The 15,763-nt window shown below is 40.8% G+C and overlaps 1 protein-coding gene across 2 annotated transcripts in view; it reads right to left on the reverse strand.

Annotated features, from left to right (window-relative positions):
• The window catches only part of GALNT17 (polypeptide N-acetylgalactosaminyltransferase 17), a 483,122-nt gene that overhangs the window by 120,229 nt on the left and 347,130 nt on the right, over positions 1-15,763 (reverse strand). For both annotated transcript variants that reach the window (XM_082432353.1, XM_082432354.1), the window contains exon 6: positions 14,058-14,175. In XM_082432353.1, the coding sequence (XP_082288479.1) occupies positions 14,058-14,175 (118 nt within the window). The remainder of the gene's footprint in view (positions 1-14,057; positions 14,176-15,763) is intronic.

Raw genomic sequence — 15,763 nt, forward strand, 5'->3', positions numbered from 1 at the left:
TACGAGGCCACCATCACCCTGATACCAAAACCAGACAAAGATGTCACAAAGAAAGAAAACTACAGGCCAATATCACTGATGAACATAGATGCAAAAATCCTCAACAAAATACTAGCAAACAGAATCCAACAGCACATTAAAAGGATCATACACCATGATCAAGTGGGGTTTATCCCAGGAATGCAAGGATTCTTCAATATACGCAAATCAATCAATGTGATACATCATATTAACAAACTGAAGGAGAAAAACCATATGATCATCTCAATAGATGCAGAGAAAGCTTTCGACAAAATTCAACACCCATTTATGATAAAAGCCCTGCAGAAAGTAGGCATAGAGGGAACTTTCCTCAACATAATAAAGGCCATATATGACAAACCCACAGCCAACATTGTCCTCAATGGTGAAAAACTGAAACCATTTCCACTAAGATCAGGAACAAGACAAGGTTGCCCACTCTCACCACTATTATTCAACATAGTTTTGGAAGTGTTAGCCACAGCAATCAGAGAAGACAAAGAAATAAAAGGAATCCAAATCGGAAAAGAAGAAGTAAAGCTGTCACTATTTGCAGATGACATGATACTATACATAGAGAATCCTAAAGATGCTACCAGAAAACTCCTAGCGCTAATCAATGAATTTGGTAAAGTAGCAGGATACAAAATTAATGCACAGAAATCTCTTGCATTTCTATACACTAATGACGAAAAATCTGAAAGTGAAATTAAGAAAACACTCCCATTTACCATTGCAACAAAAAGAATAAAATATCTAGGAATAAACCTACCTAAGGAGACAAAAGACCTGTATGCAGAAAATTATAAGACACTGATGAAAGAAATTAAAGATGATACAAATAGATGGAGAGATATACCATGTTCCTGGATTGGAAGAATCAACATTGTGAAAATGACTCTACTACCCAAAGCAATCTACAGATTCAATGCAATCCCTATCAAACTACCACTGGCATTTTTCACAGAACTAGAACAAAAAATTTCACAATTTGTATGGAAACACAAAAGACCCCGAATAGCCAAAGCAATCTTGAGAACGAAAAATGGAGCTGGGGGAATCAGGCTCCCTGACTTCAGACTATATTACAAAGCTTCAGTAATCAAGACAGTTTGGTACTGGCACAAAAACAGAAATATAGATCAATGGAACAGGATAGAAAGCCCAGAGATAAACCCACACACATATGGGCACCTTATTTTTGATAAAGGAGGCAAGCATATACAGTGGAGAAAAGACAGCCTCTTCAATAAGTGGTGCTGGGAAAATTGGACAGGTACATGTAAAAGTATGAAAATAGAACACTCCCTGACACCATGCACAAAAATAAACTCGAAATGGATTAAAGACCTAAGTGTAAGGGCAGACACTATCAAACTCTTAGAGGAAAACATAGGCAGAACACTCTATGACATACATCACAGCAAGATTCTTTTTGACCCAGCTCCCAGAGAAATGGAAATAAGAACACAAATAAACAAATGGGACCTAATGAAACTTAAAAGCTTTTGCACAGCAAAGGAAACCATAAACAAGACCAAAAGACAACCATCAGAATGGGAGAAAATATTTGCAAATGAAGCAACTGACAAAGGATTAATCTCCAAGATTTACAAGCAGCTCATGCAGCTCAATAACAAAAAAACGAACAACCCAATCCAAAAATGGGCCGAAGACCTAAATAGACATTTCTCCAAAGAAGATATACAGATGGCCTACAGACACATGAAAGAATGCTCAACATCATTAATCATTAGAGAAATGCAAATCAAAACTACAATGAGATATCATCTCACACCGGTCAGAATGGCCATCATCAAAAAATCTAGAAACAATAAATGCTGGAGAGGGTGTGGAGGAAAGGGAACACTCTTGCACTGTTGGTGGGAATGTAAATTGATACAGCCACTATGGAGAACAGTATGGAGGTTCCTTAAAAAACTACAAATAGAACTACCATATGACCCAGCAATCCCACTACTGGGCATATACCCTGAGAAAACCATAGGTCAAAAAGAGTCATGTACCAAAATGTTCATTGCCGCTCTATTTACAATAGCCAGGACATGGAAGCAATCTAAATGTCCATCGACAGATGAATGGATAAAGAAGATGTGGCACATATATACAATGGAATATTACTCAGCCATAAAAAGAAATGAAATGGAGGTATTTGTAATGAGGTGGATGGAGTTAGAGTCAGTCATACAGAGTGAAGTAAGTCAGAAAGAGAAAAACAAATACAGTATGCTAACACATATATACGGAATCTAAGGGAAAAAAAAAAAAAAAAAAGGCCATGAAGAACCTAGTGGCAAGACGGGAATAAAGACACAGACCTACTAGAGAATGGACTTGAGGATATGGGGAGGGGGTGGGGTGAGATGTGACAGGGTAAGAGAGTGTCATGGACATATATACACTACCAAATGTAAAATAGATAACTAGTGGGAAGCAGCCGCATAGCACAGGGAGATCAGCTCGGTGCTTTGTGACCACCTAGAGGGATGGGATGGGGAGGGTGGGAGGGAGGGAGATGCAAGAGGGAAGAGAAATGGGAACATATTGTATATGTATAACTGATTCACTTTGTTATAAAGCAGAAGCTAACACACCATTGTAAGGCAATTATACTTCAATAAAGATGTTAAAAAAAAAAAAAAAAAAAGATTAAATGTCCCATAAATTAACTGGCCACATCTCACTATCCATGCTGATAATCTTGATGTGATAAGTTATTCGTGATTTTGCTTCATTAGAGATTTCTGTGTTTTGCAAATTTTCAAAATGAGTATATATCCATTATGTAATCATATGAAATAAGCACTTCTCTATTTTATCATTATGTACCATATGTTGAAACATTCTTGTACAATTGCATAATCAAATTTTATCACCTAGAAAGTCAATAGTACTTGCTTCATATTTGATTTTTGAGGTTAAAGTCAGACAATCTCACTTGTTCATAATAATGTGATTAATCTGATCTCTTCTATTTTTTTATCTGTAAAGGAGAATAGGTATATAAATAGGATGTTCTGAATTTTTTTTATCTTGCTATGAAAATTAGAAACAAAATAAGAAGAGTTGAGATGCTAATTGCTTTATCTGTTCTTCTACTTTTATAATTTCCTTTAATGGGATAAAAGATATATCTTTGTTAATAGTGTGATTCAGTATAAGTTCTTTTTTTCATCACTGGATCAAGAGAAAATGTTCAGGTTTCCTTTTATTGAGTAATTGGTTTAACTTAAAACTTTATTCTAAAATAAAATAATTGTAATATTTATAAGTAACAATATATTTAATTGTATTAATATTCAGGATAAATAAATAGAATAAAAATTTCTAATCCCTACATAATAAAAAAAAAAAAAAAAAAAAAAAAAAATAGCCAAAACTTCAGGTCAAAGAAGTTGTCAACTGGCTTGTAATCTCAGCAAAATTTTTTAAAAAAGTAAATTTTGTTGTTCATTGTCATTTGGCTCTAACATCCTATATCAAGGAGGTGGCATAACCACACAGAGAAAAATGATTTCAAATACCTTTAAGACACAGAGCATTGACCACACATGACGAGTGGAATACATTCTAAGGACAAAATAAACCACAAAGAAACACTGAATTTCATTCAGTCAACTTGTTAGCTGGCATTCTTATTTTGAATATATATGCATACGTATATAATATATACAGTAGAATAAAGCAAATAAGAAATTATGTCAATAAGAATAAGACTTATTCTATGTATATTATAATAAGGCTTTCAGTGAAAGATAAGTATAAAATCAAAGAAGTAAAAATCCTGTAATCACAAATTTGAATTGGAAATATTAGTATGAAAGAACGACTTACATTTCTCTTTCTAAAAAAATCAGTATCGTCCAGCTTCTGTGAAAAGTCTCAGACAAGATAACAATCCAGTAGCAGCGAGCACCTTCACTGACAAGACTTGGGTCTCTAATTTCCCACTAGAAGGAATCAGGGGCCCTTAGAGCAATGGCTGATTCCAGGTTTGGGACATGAAATATGTGGGACAAGTCTGGAACCTCTTGGGCCAGAAAGCAAGGAAGCTCTGCAAAGTGGCTGTTCAGGTGTTTTGCCATTTTTTAGTCTTGACTTTTAGGTTTTGTTATATATAATCTGGATAAGATTCCTTTTTCAGATACAGGCACTGTAAATACTTCTCCCAGTGTGTGGCTTGCCTATACATTTTTAAAGGTTATGCTTTGATGAGCTGAAATTTTAAATTTTGATTAAATCCAATTGATCACTTTGTTAAAAAACTGTTAATGTTTTTTGTACCCAGTCCAAAACGTATTGCCTACCTCAAGATATTCTCTTTTGTTTTCTTCAGGGTTTTATGGATCATAGACCCAAAGGTAAAAGCTAGAACCATAAAGCTTTCGGAAGAAAATATAGTGGAAAATGAATAAACAAGCCACAGACTAGAGAAGAATATTCACAGTATGTATATCTGAAAAAAGGATCATACCCAGAACACATATAATGAATCCCTACAAATAAACAATAAAAATAAAACAACACAATGTCTAAAAATGGGCAAAAGAAGATGTGCAAATTATCCATAGGCACAAGAGATGCTCAACATCATCAGCTATCAAGGAAATGTAAATGGAAACCACATCGAGGTACAACTTTAAACCTACTGGATTCGTTAAAATAAATACTGACAATACCAAATACTGGCAAAGATGTGGACACCTGGACCTCTCATACAATAGTGGTGTGAGGGGAAAATGGTACAAACACTTTAGACACTTGTTTGACTATTTCTTAAAAAGTGAAACATACATCTTTACTACATTCTAGCTATTAAATTCTTATGTATTTACCCAATAAAATCTAAACATATGTCCAAAAAAGACTTTAACATGTATGTTCATAACAGTCCTAAAATGGAAAGAACCCAACTATCCTTCAGCAAAAAAATGAATATACAAATGATCATATTTTCACACAATGGAGTACTTCTCAGAAATAAAAACAACATGGAGGAATCTCAAAAACATTAATTAGTTAAAAGATTATATAAGGTTTGACTCCATTTACAGGAAGTTCTAGAACAGACACAACTAACCTATGGTGATAAAAATCAGAAAATGGTTGCCTGGAGCGCGTGATGTAGGGGAGTAGAGAGAAATGACAGGAAAGAGGCAACGAGGGACCTTCTCAGGCAAAGGAAATGTTCAATGTTTGGGGAGGTGATTATTGGGGTGTATGTAACTGTGAAACCCATTAGACTGAAGACTGAAAATCTGCATTTTACTGTATTAAATCAGACTTTAATAAAAACACATACAGGGCTTCCCTGGTGTTGCAGTGGTTGAGGGTCTGCCTGCTGGTGCAGGGGATGCGGGTTCGAGCCCTGGTCTGGGAGGATCCCATGTGCCGCGGAGCAGCTAGGCCCGTGAGCCACAACTACTGAGCCTGCGCGTCTGGAGCCTGTGCTCTGCAACAAGAGAGGCCGCGATAGTGAGAGGCCCACGCACCGCGATGAGGAGTGGCCCCCGCTTGCCACAACTGGAGAAAGCCCTCGCACAGAAACGAGGACCTAACACAGCCAAAAAACAAAAAAACAAAAAAAACACATACAGAATGGGCAAAAAATGAATAATGACTGTAATGGATTTAGAAACATAAAATATATTAAAAAGAAAATAACTACTGGAAAAGAGCCTATTGGTCACCTTTGGAGGTTGCTATGGCACCAAATCAATATTCTAAAACTTTAAATAAAAGGAAAGAATCAAGCATTTATCCGGCCTTTCCTATTTCACCTATATTTCAGAGTATCCAAATAGTTGATGAGGTTAAGTTCATTTTTAGTAGAATTATGGCTTAGGGACGCAGAATGAATGTAAAATTTAAAAATCACCATTTCGTAAGCCCTAATGAAACAATGGATCTGGGCGATGATCATTAGTGGCTGCTAGAACCATTAGGTGAAAGGTTGAGTGGGGAATTTTATAATGGACAAATCAGTCTGAAAACACACGGACCCACTGTTGAATCTTAACATCGCTAAAATCCAGACAACCAGATGGTACGCATCTCCTAATGGGATGCGATAGGAAGTTTACAGCATCACCTAAAGTGTTCTTGTGGGAAAGAAGGAAGGGCTAGAAAGAAGGAAACTGAGTCTAATCAACCTTCTAGATCTTAGAGAAAACGGAGATTAGAGGAACACGTTGAAGACATGCAGTGGAATCAATCTGTCAAGTCCAGATTGTGCAGAATTTTACAAGACAGATGGTTTGGCGTCTTCAGTAAATGAATGACGTGAGAATAACAAAGGTGAGGGGAAATGTTTAGATTAAAAGATACTTAAGAGGAATCTGGGTGGGGAGGGATAAATTAGCAGTATGAGATTAACAGACACACACCACTATATATTATAGATAAACACCAAGGATTTACTGTATAGCACAGGGAACTCTATTCAATATCTTGTAATAACCTATAATGGAAAAGAACCTGAAAAAATATATAACTGAATCACTTTGCTATACACATGAAACTAACACAATATTGTAAATCAACTATACTTCAATTAAAAATTTAAAAAACTGAAAAGAGGCATATCAACCAAATGCAATTTGTAGACCTTGTTCGGAAAGATCTACAAATCACATTTGTTGTTGTTTTTGTTGCTGAGAAAATCTCACAGAATTTTGAGAAACATTTTTGAGAAACATGAACTGGTAATGGATTTTACTATGTGTAAATTTATTTTGAGCCTACGCTTTAAAAAAGTCTTTATATATTAGAAATGCACTCTAGAGTTTTTATAGGCAGAATGATATAATGTCTAGGGATTTGCTTTTTAAAAGCTGCGAGGCGGCAACTGAAAAACACACAGCAAAATGTTGCTATTTGTTGAAGCTGAATGATTTGTACATTTGGATTCATTAGACTGTTCTATTTTTGTGTATGTTTCAACTTTTCCATAATAAAGTGTTGAATAAAAATAAAATAAATTAACATAAAATGTAATGACAATTCTTCATTCTCCAATTTGTTTTGAGGGAAAAAAAAAGTAACAAGAGGCAGTATCATCTAAACCTTCATCCACTCGGGGTGGAATTCCCAGCCGGTACAAAATTATCATTAAAGAGTTTAGAAACTCTACGGAAACCATTTTATTCTACAAACTGACATCTTGTTGCTGGCCGTCCTTGGGAAAGTCTCTTGAGGAAGGCTTGTTTGGGGGGCAGGGTGTGTATATGCATATGTGTGTTTTTTCAGCTTTTCTTATTTAAGAGGATGGCAATACACTTTAGAGATGTCAGCCTAAGCCCTGAGCCCCATTGTCCAGTGGACCCCAGAGTGGCACGGTGAACACCCCATACTTCTCCTGGAACCTCGTCCCAATTCCTACTCTTGGTTGGGACCCCATCCTACGCCTGTGTTCCCTCAACATCTCACTGCCAGGTCACAGAGGACTGTTACTCCTCAAACTCAATGTTTCTAAAATGGAACTTCTCGAATTCCCACCTACAGACCTTCTTCTCTGCCAGTGTTCTCTAAATGAATCCACCCGGTTGCTCAGAAACCTGGGAGCTACCCCACACTCCCCTCTCATTCATCCCTTATGTTCAATCATCCACCAGCTCCTGTTCATCATGATGTCTCCTGAACGGTGCCTGATCCATCCCTTCCTCTCCATGCCTGCTTTGGGTATGGGCACACACTCTTCTCTCAGCTGCCACAAATCCACTCTCTCTTAGTTTTACTCTTATTCTGGGTCCCTTCTTCTCAGTTTCCTTTCCAGCTACTCCTTCCACACCTTAAATGTTGCTTTTTTCCTGGACTTTTGTCTTATCCCCTCTTCTCATTTCTCTATGCAACCTGTTGCCTCTGGCAACTTCAAATATGCTCTAGGTACCAAAGATGCTCAAGTCTATCTCAAGCTTTGTCCTCTACCCTTAGCTTAATCTCCACACAACCAACTGCCTACTGGATGAACTGGATAGTGTCAGGAATGTCAGACTCACCACATCTCAGACAGAAGGCATCAGCTTCTGCCTTGTCCCAGACATCCTCCAACGGTGCTTCTCACCTCAGAGAACAGCACCAGCAACTCCCAATTGTTCAAGCTAGTAACTTGAGAGTCAGCCTTGACCCCCGCTTCCCTTCATCCCCTCTGGACACTCAATCCTCAGATCCTGTCTATTCTGCCTTCTGAATGTGTCCATTTCTCTCCCACTGCCCCAACCATAGTCCAGCCTCTCTCACTGCCCCTCCCGAGTCCATCCAGCTTTATCATCCATTCTCCACGTGGCAGTCATAATGATCCTCTTATTAAAAAAAAAAAAAAATTCTGATAACCTCGCTCCCCTTAACTGCCTCCAGAGGATCTGGGTTATGGGTAAAACATGGGACTTTGTATAGATACACATACACACACAGATATATGCCTCTTATATCGCATATGTGTTTTTTTTTTTCTTTCAAAATGTCCACAGTGGTCCTTAAGAGAAAGCCAAATTCTTGTTTACAAGTCTTGCATAACCTAACGCCACTAGATGGCTGCCACTATATCTAACATATTTCCCTCTCCCTTTACCTGCTCCAGCCACCTGGAACGCCTCGCAGTTCCCAGAATATATTTCCTTCTCAGAATTCCAAACGTTTGCACATGCCTTTCTCTCTGCCTGAAATATCCTTTTTCTTTTTAAAACCAGTCTATTGAGGCATGATTGATTGACATTAAAAAGCTGTACATATTTAACGTATAGGACTTGATGAGTTTGGAGATAAGTATACCCCTGGGAAACCATCACCACAATCTATGCTATAAGCATACACATCACTTCCAAACGTTTCCTCCTCCACTCTTTACTTATTATTACTGTGCACCTTAAACTTACACAGTGATGTATGTCAATTATATCTCAATAGATAAACAAACAAAAAACAAACCTTTTTTGAAAAGAACACAACATAAGATCTACCGTCTTAGCAACACTTTAAGTATGCAATGCATTGTTAACTATAAGTACTATGCTGTCTAACAGATCTCTACAAATTAATCATCTCATACAACCAAAACTGCCTGGAATATTCTTTTACTCTTACACTCCACTTCCACATCTTCTTGGCCTATCTAAATTCAACATATTTTTCACGTCTTCAACATTGTTTCCTTAGGGAGGTGCTTCCCAACTCCCTAGAGTAGCTTATATTTCCTTGTTATCTTCTCCTCTATTCTCCCCTTGTCCTACCTTTTCACACTCATCCCATTGGTAATTACTTGTTAAATGAATGGTTTTTCTGCCTGACTATAAATTTCATGGAGATAGAGACCATGTCTGTCTACTGTGGTCTCCCCAGTGAAAACGTCTGCTAGAGCAGAGAAGGCTCCCCGTTATATCCAAAAGCATTCATCTGAACTGTTGGCCACCTGAAATATATGCATCCAGATTAAAGACCAGTCGGTGAAATCCCAAAGCCTATTCTATCTACACAAGACCAGGGGCTTTCGCTCTGAATTTTATCACAGGTATACTCTAACCCTGCACTATGAAGACCTTCCCATAGCCAGAGATGACCAACGCCAATAGGGAAGGAAGAACCAAAGACTCATACAATCTAAGGATTAGGAAAACGAGACAGAACTGATGGTCTGGTCACCTCCAGGAGTGACCATTATCCAAATCACAACATCCAATAGATAGAGCAGACTTAAGCCCAAGAGTTCCAAATGGAAGACAAAGGTCACAAGAGGCTTCCGGACATTGGGGATTTTGACGTCAGGGGTCTGAGGGCAGGGAGGACCCTTCATGGCTAACATGGATGCTGGATGATGAGTCCCAAAGCCCATGGACAGAGGAGTGGCTGGGGTGGGGATCAGAGCATCAGTCAACAGCACTTGTCAGAGATGTTTCATGTTTCTACTTGGGCTGAGTTATCCATCTTCACTCTGACATCAGTACTCCTGATTCTTGAACTTTCAGAGTCAGACCAGGACTGTATATGCCATCAGCGCCCCCTGATTATGAGGCCTTTGGACTCACACTGAATTATACCACCAGATTGTCGGAGACAAGACACAAGATTGGGAGCAAAAAAAAGAAAAAGAAAAAAAAAGAACAAGAGATGGGGCAAAGAGTGGGAGTGGGAGATTCCATGTTCATCTGGAGCCCTGGGGCTTAGGCCACCCCAGACAGCCCATAATTTCTAAGCCCTCTGAAGGAGGCAGTCCTTCAAATGTTGGTCTCAACAATATTTTCAACAACAATGTACACACATAGGAATTCTGCCTTTTATTCAGTTCTTGAGATGCATGGTGAGCTAAGACCTTTTCTGATGGCTTGAGGATCTGACAGCATCTTTCTACTGCCTTCCTTTCAGAATAGCTGCCAGACAGGATTCAGTAGTGGTGTATGTCACGCTCTTATATGAGAGGTCAGAATAAGACAGTGCCTTTTCTTCCCAAAGCAGACGGATATATTGGAGAAACCTGAAGCCATCTGATTTTATACCACTTAAAAGGAATCTATCTGGTCTTTTCTCCTCGGAGAATGTTTTTTCCTCTTACCATTTAGACATGTTACTATAACATGCCTCGTTAATAGTTTCTGATTAATGTTACTCAGAACAATATGAAACCTTTCAATTTCTGATCTCATTTATTTTCTCAGCCCTGGAAAGCTTTTTTTTCCCTCCACTGTATCGATTGTTTTGGTCACGGGCAAGCTTGCCTTTCATCCAAACAATAGCCCTAGAGTAAACCCTACTGTTTTTTTTCCCCTGAACCACAGGGAGACTTTCTATTCTTCCTATTCTTTAATTACTGAGGATGGAATTAAAAAGTAATGAAAAATGTTAGAGAATAGTTAGATCACAGATGGACCTATTTCTTAGTCAAAGAAATTACAAAGATGTGGTCTCATATTAAAATTTCCCCACTTAACTAAAGCACAGAATTTTATGTCATTTCTTATAGGCTATTATAGGTTAATTTATATAATGTATGTGTGTACACTTTATATAATTATATATGTGTATGTATATATGTGTACATATATTACATAAGCTCTGATTTTTTTCAAGCAGCAGGGATGGCTTTCTTAATAATGTATTTTTCGAGGTGGGCCTTGAAGCATGTGGACTCTCACCCGGGCTCGTTTCTGAGAATAGAGACGTATTTGCCAGGAAGCCGGCTAAGGTCGGGTGTAGACCAGGGGCTCTCAAACTTGGGTGTGCAACAGAATCATCTGGAAGGCTTATTAAAACACAGGTTGCTGGACGCCACCCCCAGAGTGTCAGTAAGTGTAGGATGGGGCCCGAGAACCTGCATTTGTGACAAGTGCCAGGTGACGTGGATGTGCTGGTCAGGGACCACACCTTAAGAACACAGACGACTGTGCAGACTGTGGCTACGTGGACCCTGGACCCAGGCCTTGGCCCTTAGGGTACCAACAGCAGTCAATTCCTGCTTTGAGAATCAGCAGAAAACCAAGGCTTCTGTGGAGAGTCAGCTCGTAGGTCATGGGATGACATGGTCTATGGGAAGTAAGAGGCATAAACCTTCCCGAATGTCCAGCGTGGATGCCGGACGTGCCCGGGATAAGAGGCAAGTGATTGCATGAGGGTGGGATCCGAGACCCATCCTTCGGATGCTTCCATAAAGACGCGTGGAGAACAGCCGGGCATGGAGCTACCCCAGAGAAGACGAGTCAGAGAGCAGGCTCTGGGCCCCATCGCTCCAGCCTGCCACGTGGAGGCGCAGAGCGGAACTCACGGGCCCTCAGCTCCTGGCACAGGCGCTGCGCTGCTGCAGGGCAGAGACTGACAAGCCTCTCCCCTCCTGCAGGGATCGGGTGGCCACGAAGGACTGTCACTGCCATCAACACGGAGCCTGGGAGAGCCTGGCACCCAGACCTTTGCTTTGCAAGCATGGGGAGACCAACACCCCAGCAAGCCTCAGCAGTGGGTTCCGCTGTCACCACCTCTGCTCTCCCCAGAGCGCAGGCTGCCACGGCAACCGAATCTGGGGGCCCTCCTGTCCCCATAACCCCTCCACCTGTGCCCCTGCCTCCGTAGGGACAGTGCTCCTTCCCTCATCCTGTTCTCCCCTCTGTTGCTGACGTCTCACCCTCCACTGGGTTCCTTCTCACAGCATAGAGAGACATTCAAATCTCCCTTAATAAAAGTATTAAATTATTAAAACTAATAATTTACAAAATTATTATAAATTTTAATAATTGTATACATATTATATACAAATATACATATAATTTTATAAACTATCATAAAATTTATAAAAAATTTAAAAAGCTTAACCATCTCAATGCAGGGCTGCCTTCAGCTCCTTCCTTTCACAAATAAGTACCTGGACAAGTTACCACCTCCCATGTCACCATCGGGCTTGTCTCCATGATGTCACTGCTTCTACGCATGTTGGGTCCTAACAGGCATTCAGTCATCAATCTAACAGATACCTATTGAGCCATGTGTGAAGCATGGTTCTACATGCTTGGGATGCAAAGGTGAGCACCACAGAGATCTGTGCCCCGTAAAGCTTGCAATCTAGCTAGTTAGTAAAGGCAGAGAAATACAATACGCATAATAAATAAGTCAATTCCCTGGCATGCTGGAAGCGGATGAGAGCTAAGGAAAAGAGCAGCGTGAGGAGGGATAAGGAGACGGGAGCAGGGCAGAAACTGAAGTTACAGGCCAAGTGCAACATGCTGGGCCCAAATCTTTTCCTTCACTTAAATTTCAAATGGGTAAAGGCCAAGTATATTAGCTACGATAACATATTCATGGGCTTTTTAATTGCTCGGCTTTCAAAGAAATCTTATGCAAATTCCACTTAGGGAAGAACCCAGCCTGGCACTGAAAACACAGGAAGAGTCTGCAGTCTCCAAAAGGGAGTGATTTTAGGATCCAGGGAAGGTCTCCACCATCCTCTTTGCTTCTGCAGCCTGGACATTCATTACATCATGAGGACATGAAGCCTCCCATTCCACGAAGGGGGCTCAAGTGTAGAGGAGGGGGCGATGCAGTGTCTTAAAGGTCCTGAGCCGTTAGGGAAAACGAGTGAAATCTGACACAGAGAGCAGGCTTTGACTGGAGCTAGGGGTGCTGCACTGGGTACTTGACTGGTAGAACAAGAAGGAGATTCCAGCAACGGAAGGAGGAAGCGATTCAATAAACTTAAACCTTACAGTTGTGTCCTGAGTCGTTTCCAACAAGCCTACTTCCCAGGGGCTCAGGAATGCACAAGCTCAGGACAGGGAGCAGTGGGGACACAGAGACCCCAGCTGGGCATCATCCCCCAGGACCCCCCTCTTCGCGGTATGGAGGAGGACGTACCAGTTAAGTGGTTACCAGGTGTCCCCCACTCCCACCTCTCATTTGGGTTCATTGATCTTAACTCTAAAGTGAAGAGGTTGGAATGCATCAATTTGTCCAACTTTTTTTTTTATGGTGAATTTCATCTTTCAAACAGAATCTTAAGCAATACCCAGTGTCTAAAATATCCAGCAGTGGAGCTGATCTGAATGGGGGGCCAGCAAGAGGCCCATTCTGCGTCTCCTTCCTCTTCCCCCTCCCATTATCCCCCTTAGAAGCATTTCTGAGAAATGGGAGAGTCCCACAGAACATGGTCCTTCTCTCCTCTGGCATCTTATGATTCTATGATGTACATGAATTGTCAAAATATGTAGCATGTAAATTCTAATTTAAGGAGATGATTAAATTTTAAGAAAAATTTAAGGAGAGAGTGAAACTGGACGGGAGTGGGAACCAAATTCTCTAGCTAATGTCCAGATTGGGTCACCCAGGCTTGGACAAATTGTTCAACCTTTCGAGGTGGGAAGCCCAGGTCTCCCCCCGTCTGAGGAGGGGTGACAACTCTCCTGGAACATCTTTAGGAACAGAAGTGGGGTGAATGATTCTGTCATTCACCAGCTAAAGAAGCTTTAAAGACACATCAAAAATGACCAGGCAGTTCTGCTCACAAACACAAACAGACTAAGAGGAAAGGATGCCATGTCACAAACCTTGATTCCAAGTTCGATATTTTCTCCTCCGTACACATCCATCCCAGGGTCCAGAAGACCAATTTCACCAAAGAACTTCCTGTTGACCACAAACGAGCAGCCAATCATGGCTGGTGTTCTGCGGGAGGGAGAAAGAAGCAACAGTCATGTGATACACACACGTGGAATATTACTCAGCCATGAGAAAAGGAAACCTGCTGTTGGCAACAACACAGATGGACCTTGAGGGCATTATGCTGAGTGGAACAAGTCAGAGAAAGACAAATACTGTAGAACTCTCTTATATGTGGAATCTAAAACAGTCAAACTCATAGAAACAGAGAGTAGATTGGTGTTTACCAGAGGCTGGGGGATGGAGGAATTGGGGAGATGTTGGTCAAAGGGTCTAAAGTTGCAGTTAGAAGATAAACAAGTTCTGGGGATCTAATGCACAGCACTGTGATTATCGTTAAGAATACTGGACTTGGGGCTTCCCTGGTGGTGCAGTGGTTGGGAGTCCACCTGCCCATGCAGGGGACACAGGTTTGACCCCTGGTCCCGGAGGATCGCACATGTCACGGAGCAGCTGGGCCTGTGCGCCACAACTGCTGGGCTCCCCACAACGGGAGAGGCCACCGCAGTGAGAGGCCTGCGCACTGCAACGAAGAGTAGCCCCCGCTCATCTCAACTAGAGAAAGCCTGCGTGCAGCAATGAAGACCCAACGCAGCCAAAAATAAATAAATTAATAAATACATTTATTTAAAAAAAAAGAACACTGGACTTCCCTTGTGGTCCAGTGGGTAAGACTCCGCACTCCCAATGCAGGGGGCCTGGGATCGGGGAACTAGATCCCACATACATGCCACAACTAAGAGCCTCCATGCCGCAACTAAAAGATCCTCCATGCCACAACTATGACCCCATGCAGCCTAAATAAATAAAATATTAAAAAAAAAAAGAATACTGTATTTATATACTTCAAAGTTGCCAATAGAGTAGATCTTAAATATTCTCATCACAAAAAGAAACGATAATTATGTGATCTGTTAGGGGCGTTAACTAATGCTATGGTGGTTGTTATCTTATTGCAATACAAAGATCAAATCAACACGCTGTATACTTCAAACTTATACAATGTTATATGTCAATTGTATCTCACTTGAAGGAGGGGGAGGAGGAGAAGAAGCCGCCTCTAAGGCATTTTACTGCTGCTGTAGGGGGTAAAGAAGCACAAGACATACTTCCTGCATTCAAGCAACTAAGTTGTTATTATTACTATGATTATCGCAGCCATTTATCGAGTAATTACTACATCTCAAGCATAAATGTGAAGCACATTTCACGCACTCTCTCACTTAAAAACATCCATGGTCGTGTGAAGGAGGTAGGACCTCTCCAGCTGAGGCCCGCGGAGAGCTTGCGACCTGGCATGAATCACAGAGTAGAGGTCAGGACCCAGCCAACTGCAAAGCCCTTCATTTTAGCCTTTCTGCTTCACTGCACTCTTCAGACATGGCTTCGTGAAGGAGCCGGCAAGCCCCCAGACTGCCAAACGCCAGAAATGCTGTTCAGATGCTTTCCTGGGCGAAACAGGTGTCTCATACAGGAGGCCCCATGAAACTCCACTGGGGCCGCCAGGAAGCTCTTTGGGGGGATTCTCCTGAGCTCAACTGTAGACCTCAATGTTAGATCCTCGTCTGTTCCTCCAGATCTTGAGCTTGACTTT

This window comes from Balaenoptera physalus (genome assembly GCF_965194825.1).
Source record: "Balaenoptera physalus genome assembly, chromosome: 16".
In the NCBI taxonomy this organism is placed as follows: Eukaryota; Metazoa; Chordata; class Mammalia; order Artiodactyla; family Balaenopteridae; genus Balaenoptera; species Balaenoptera physalus.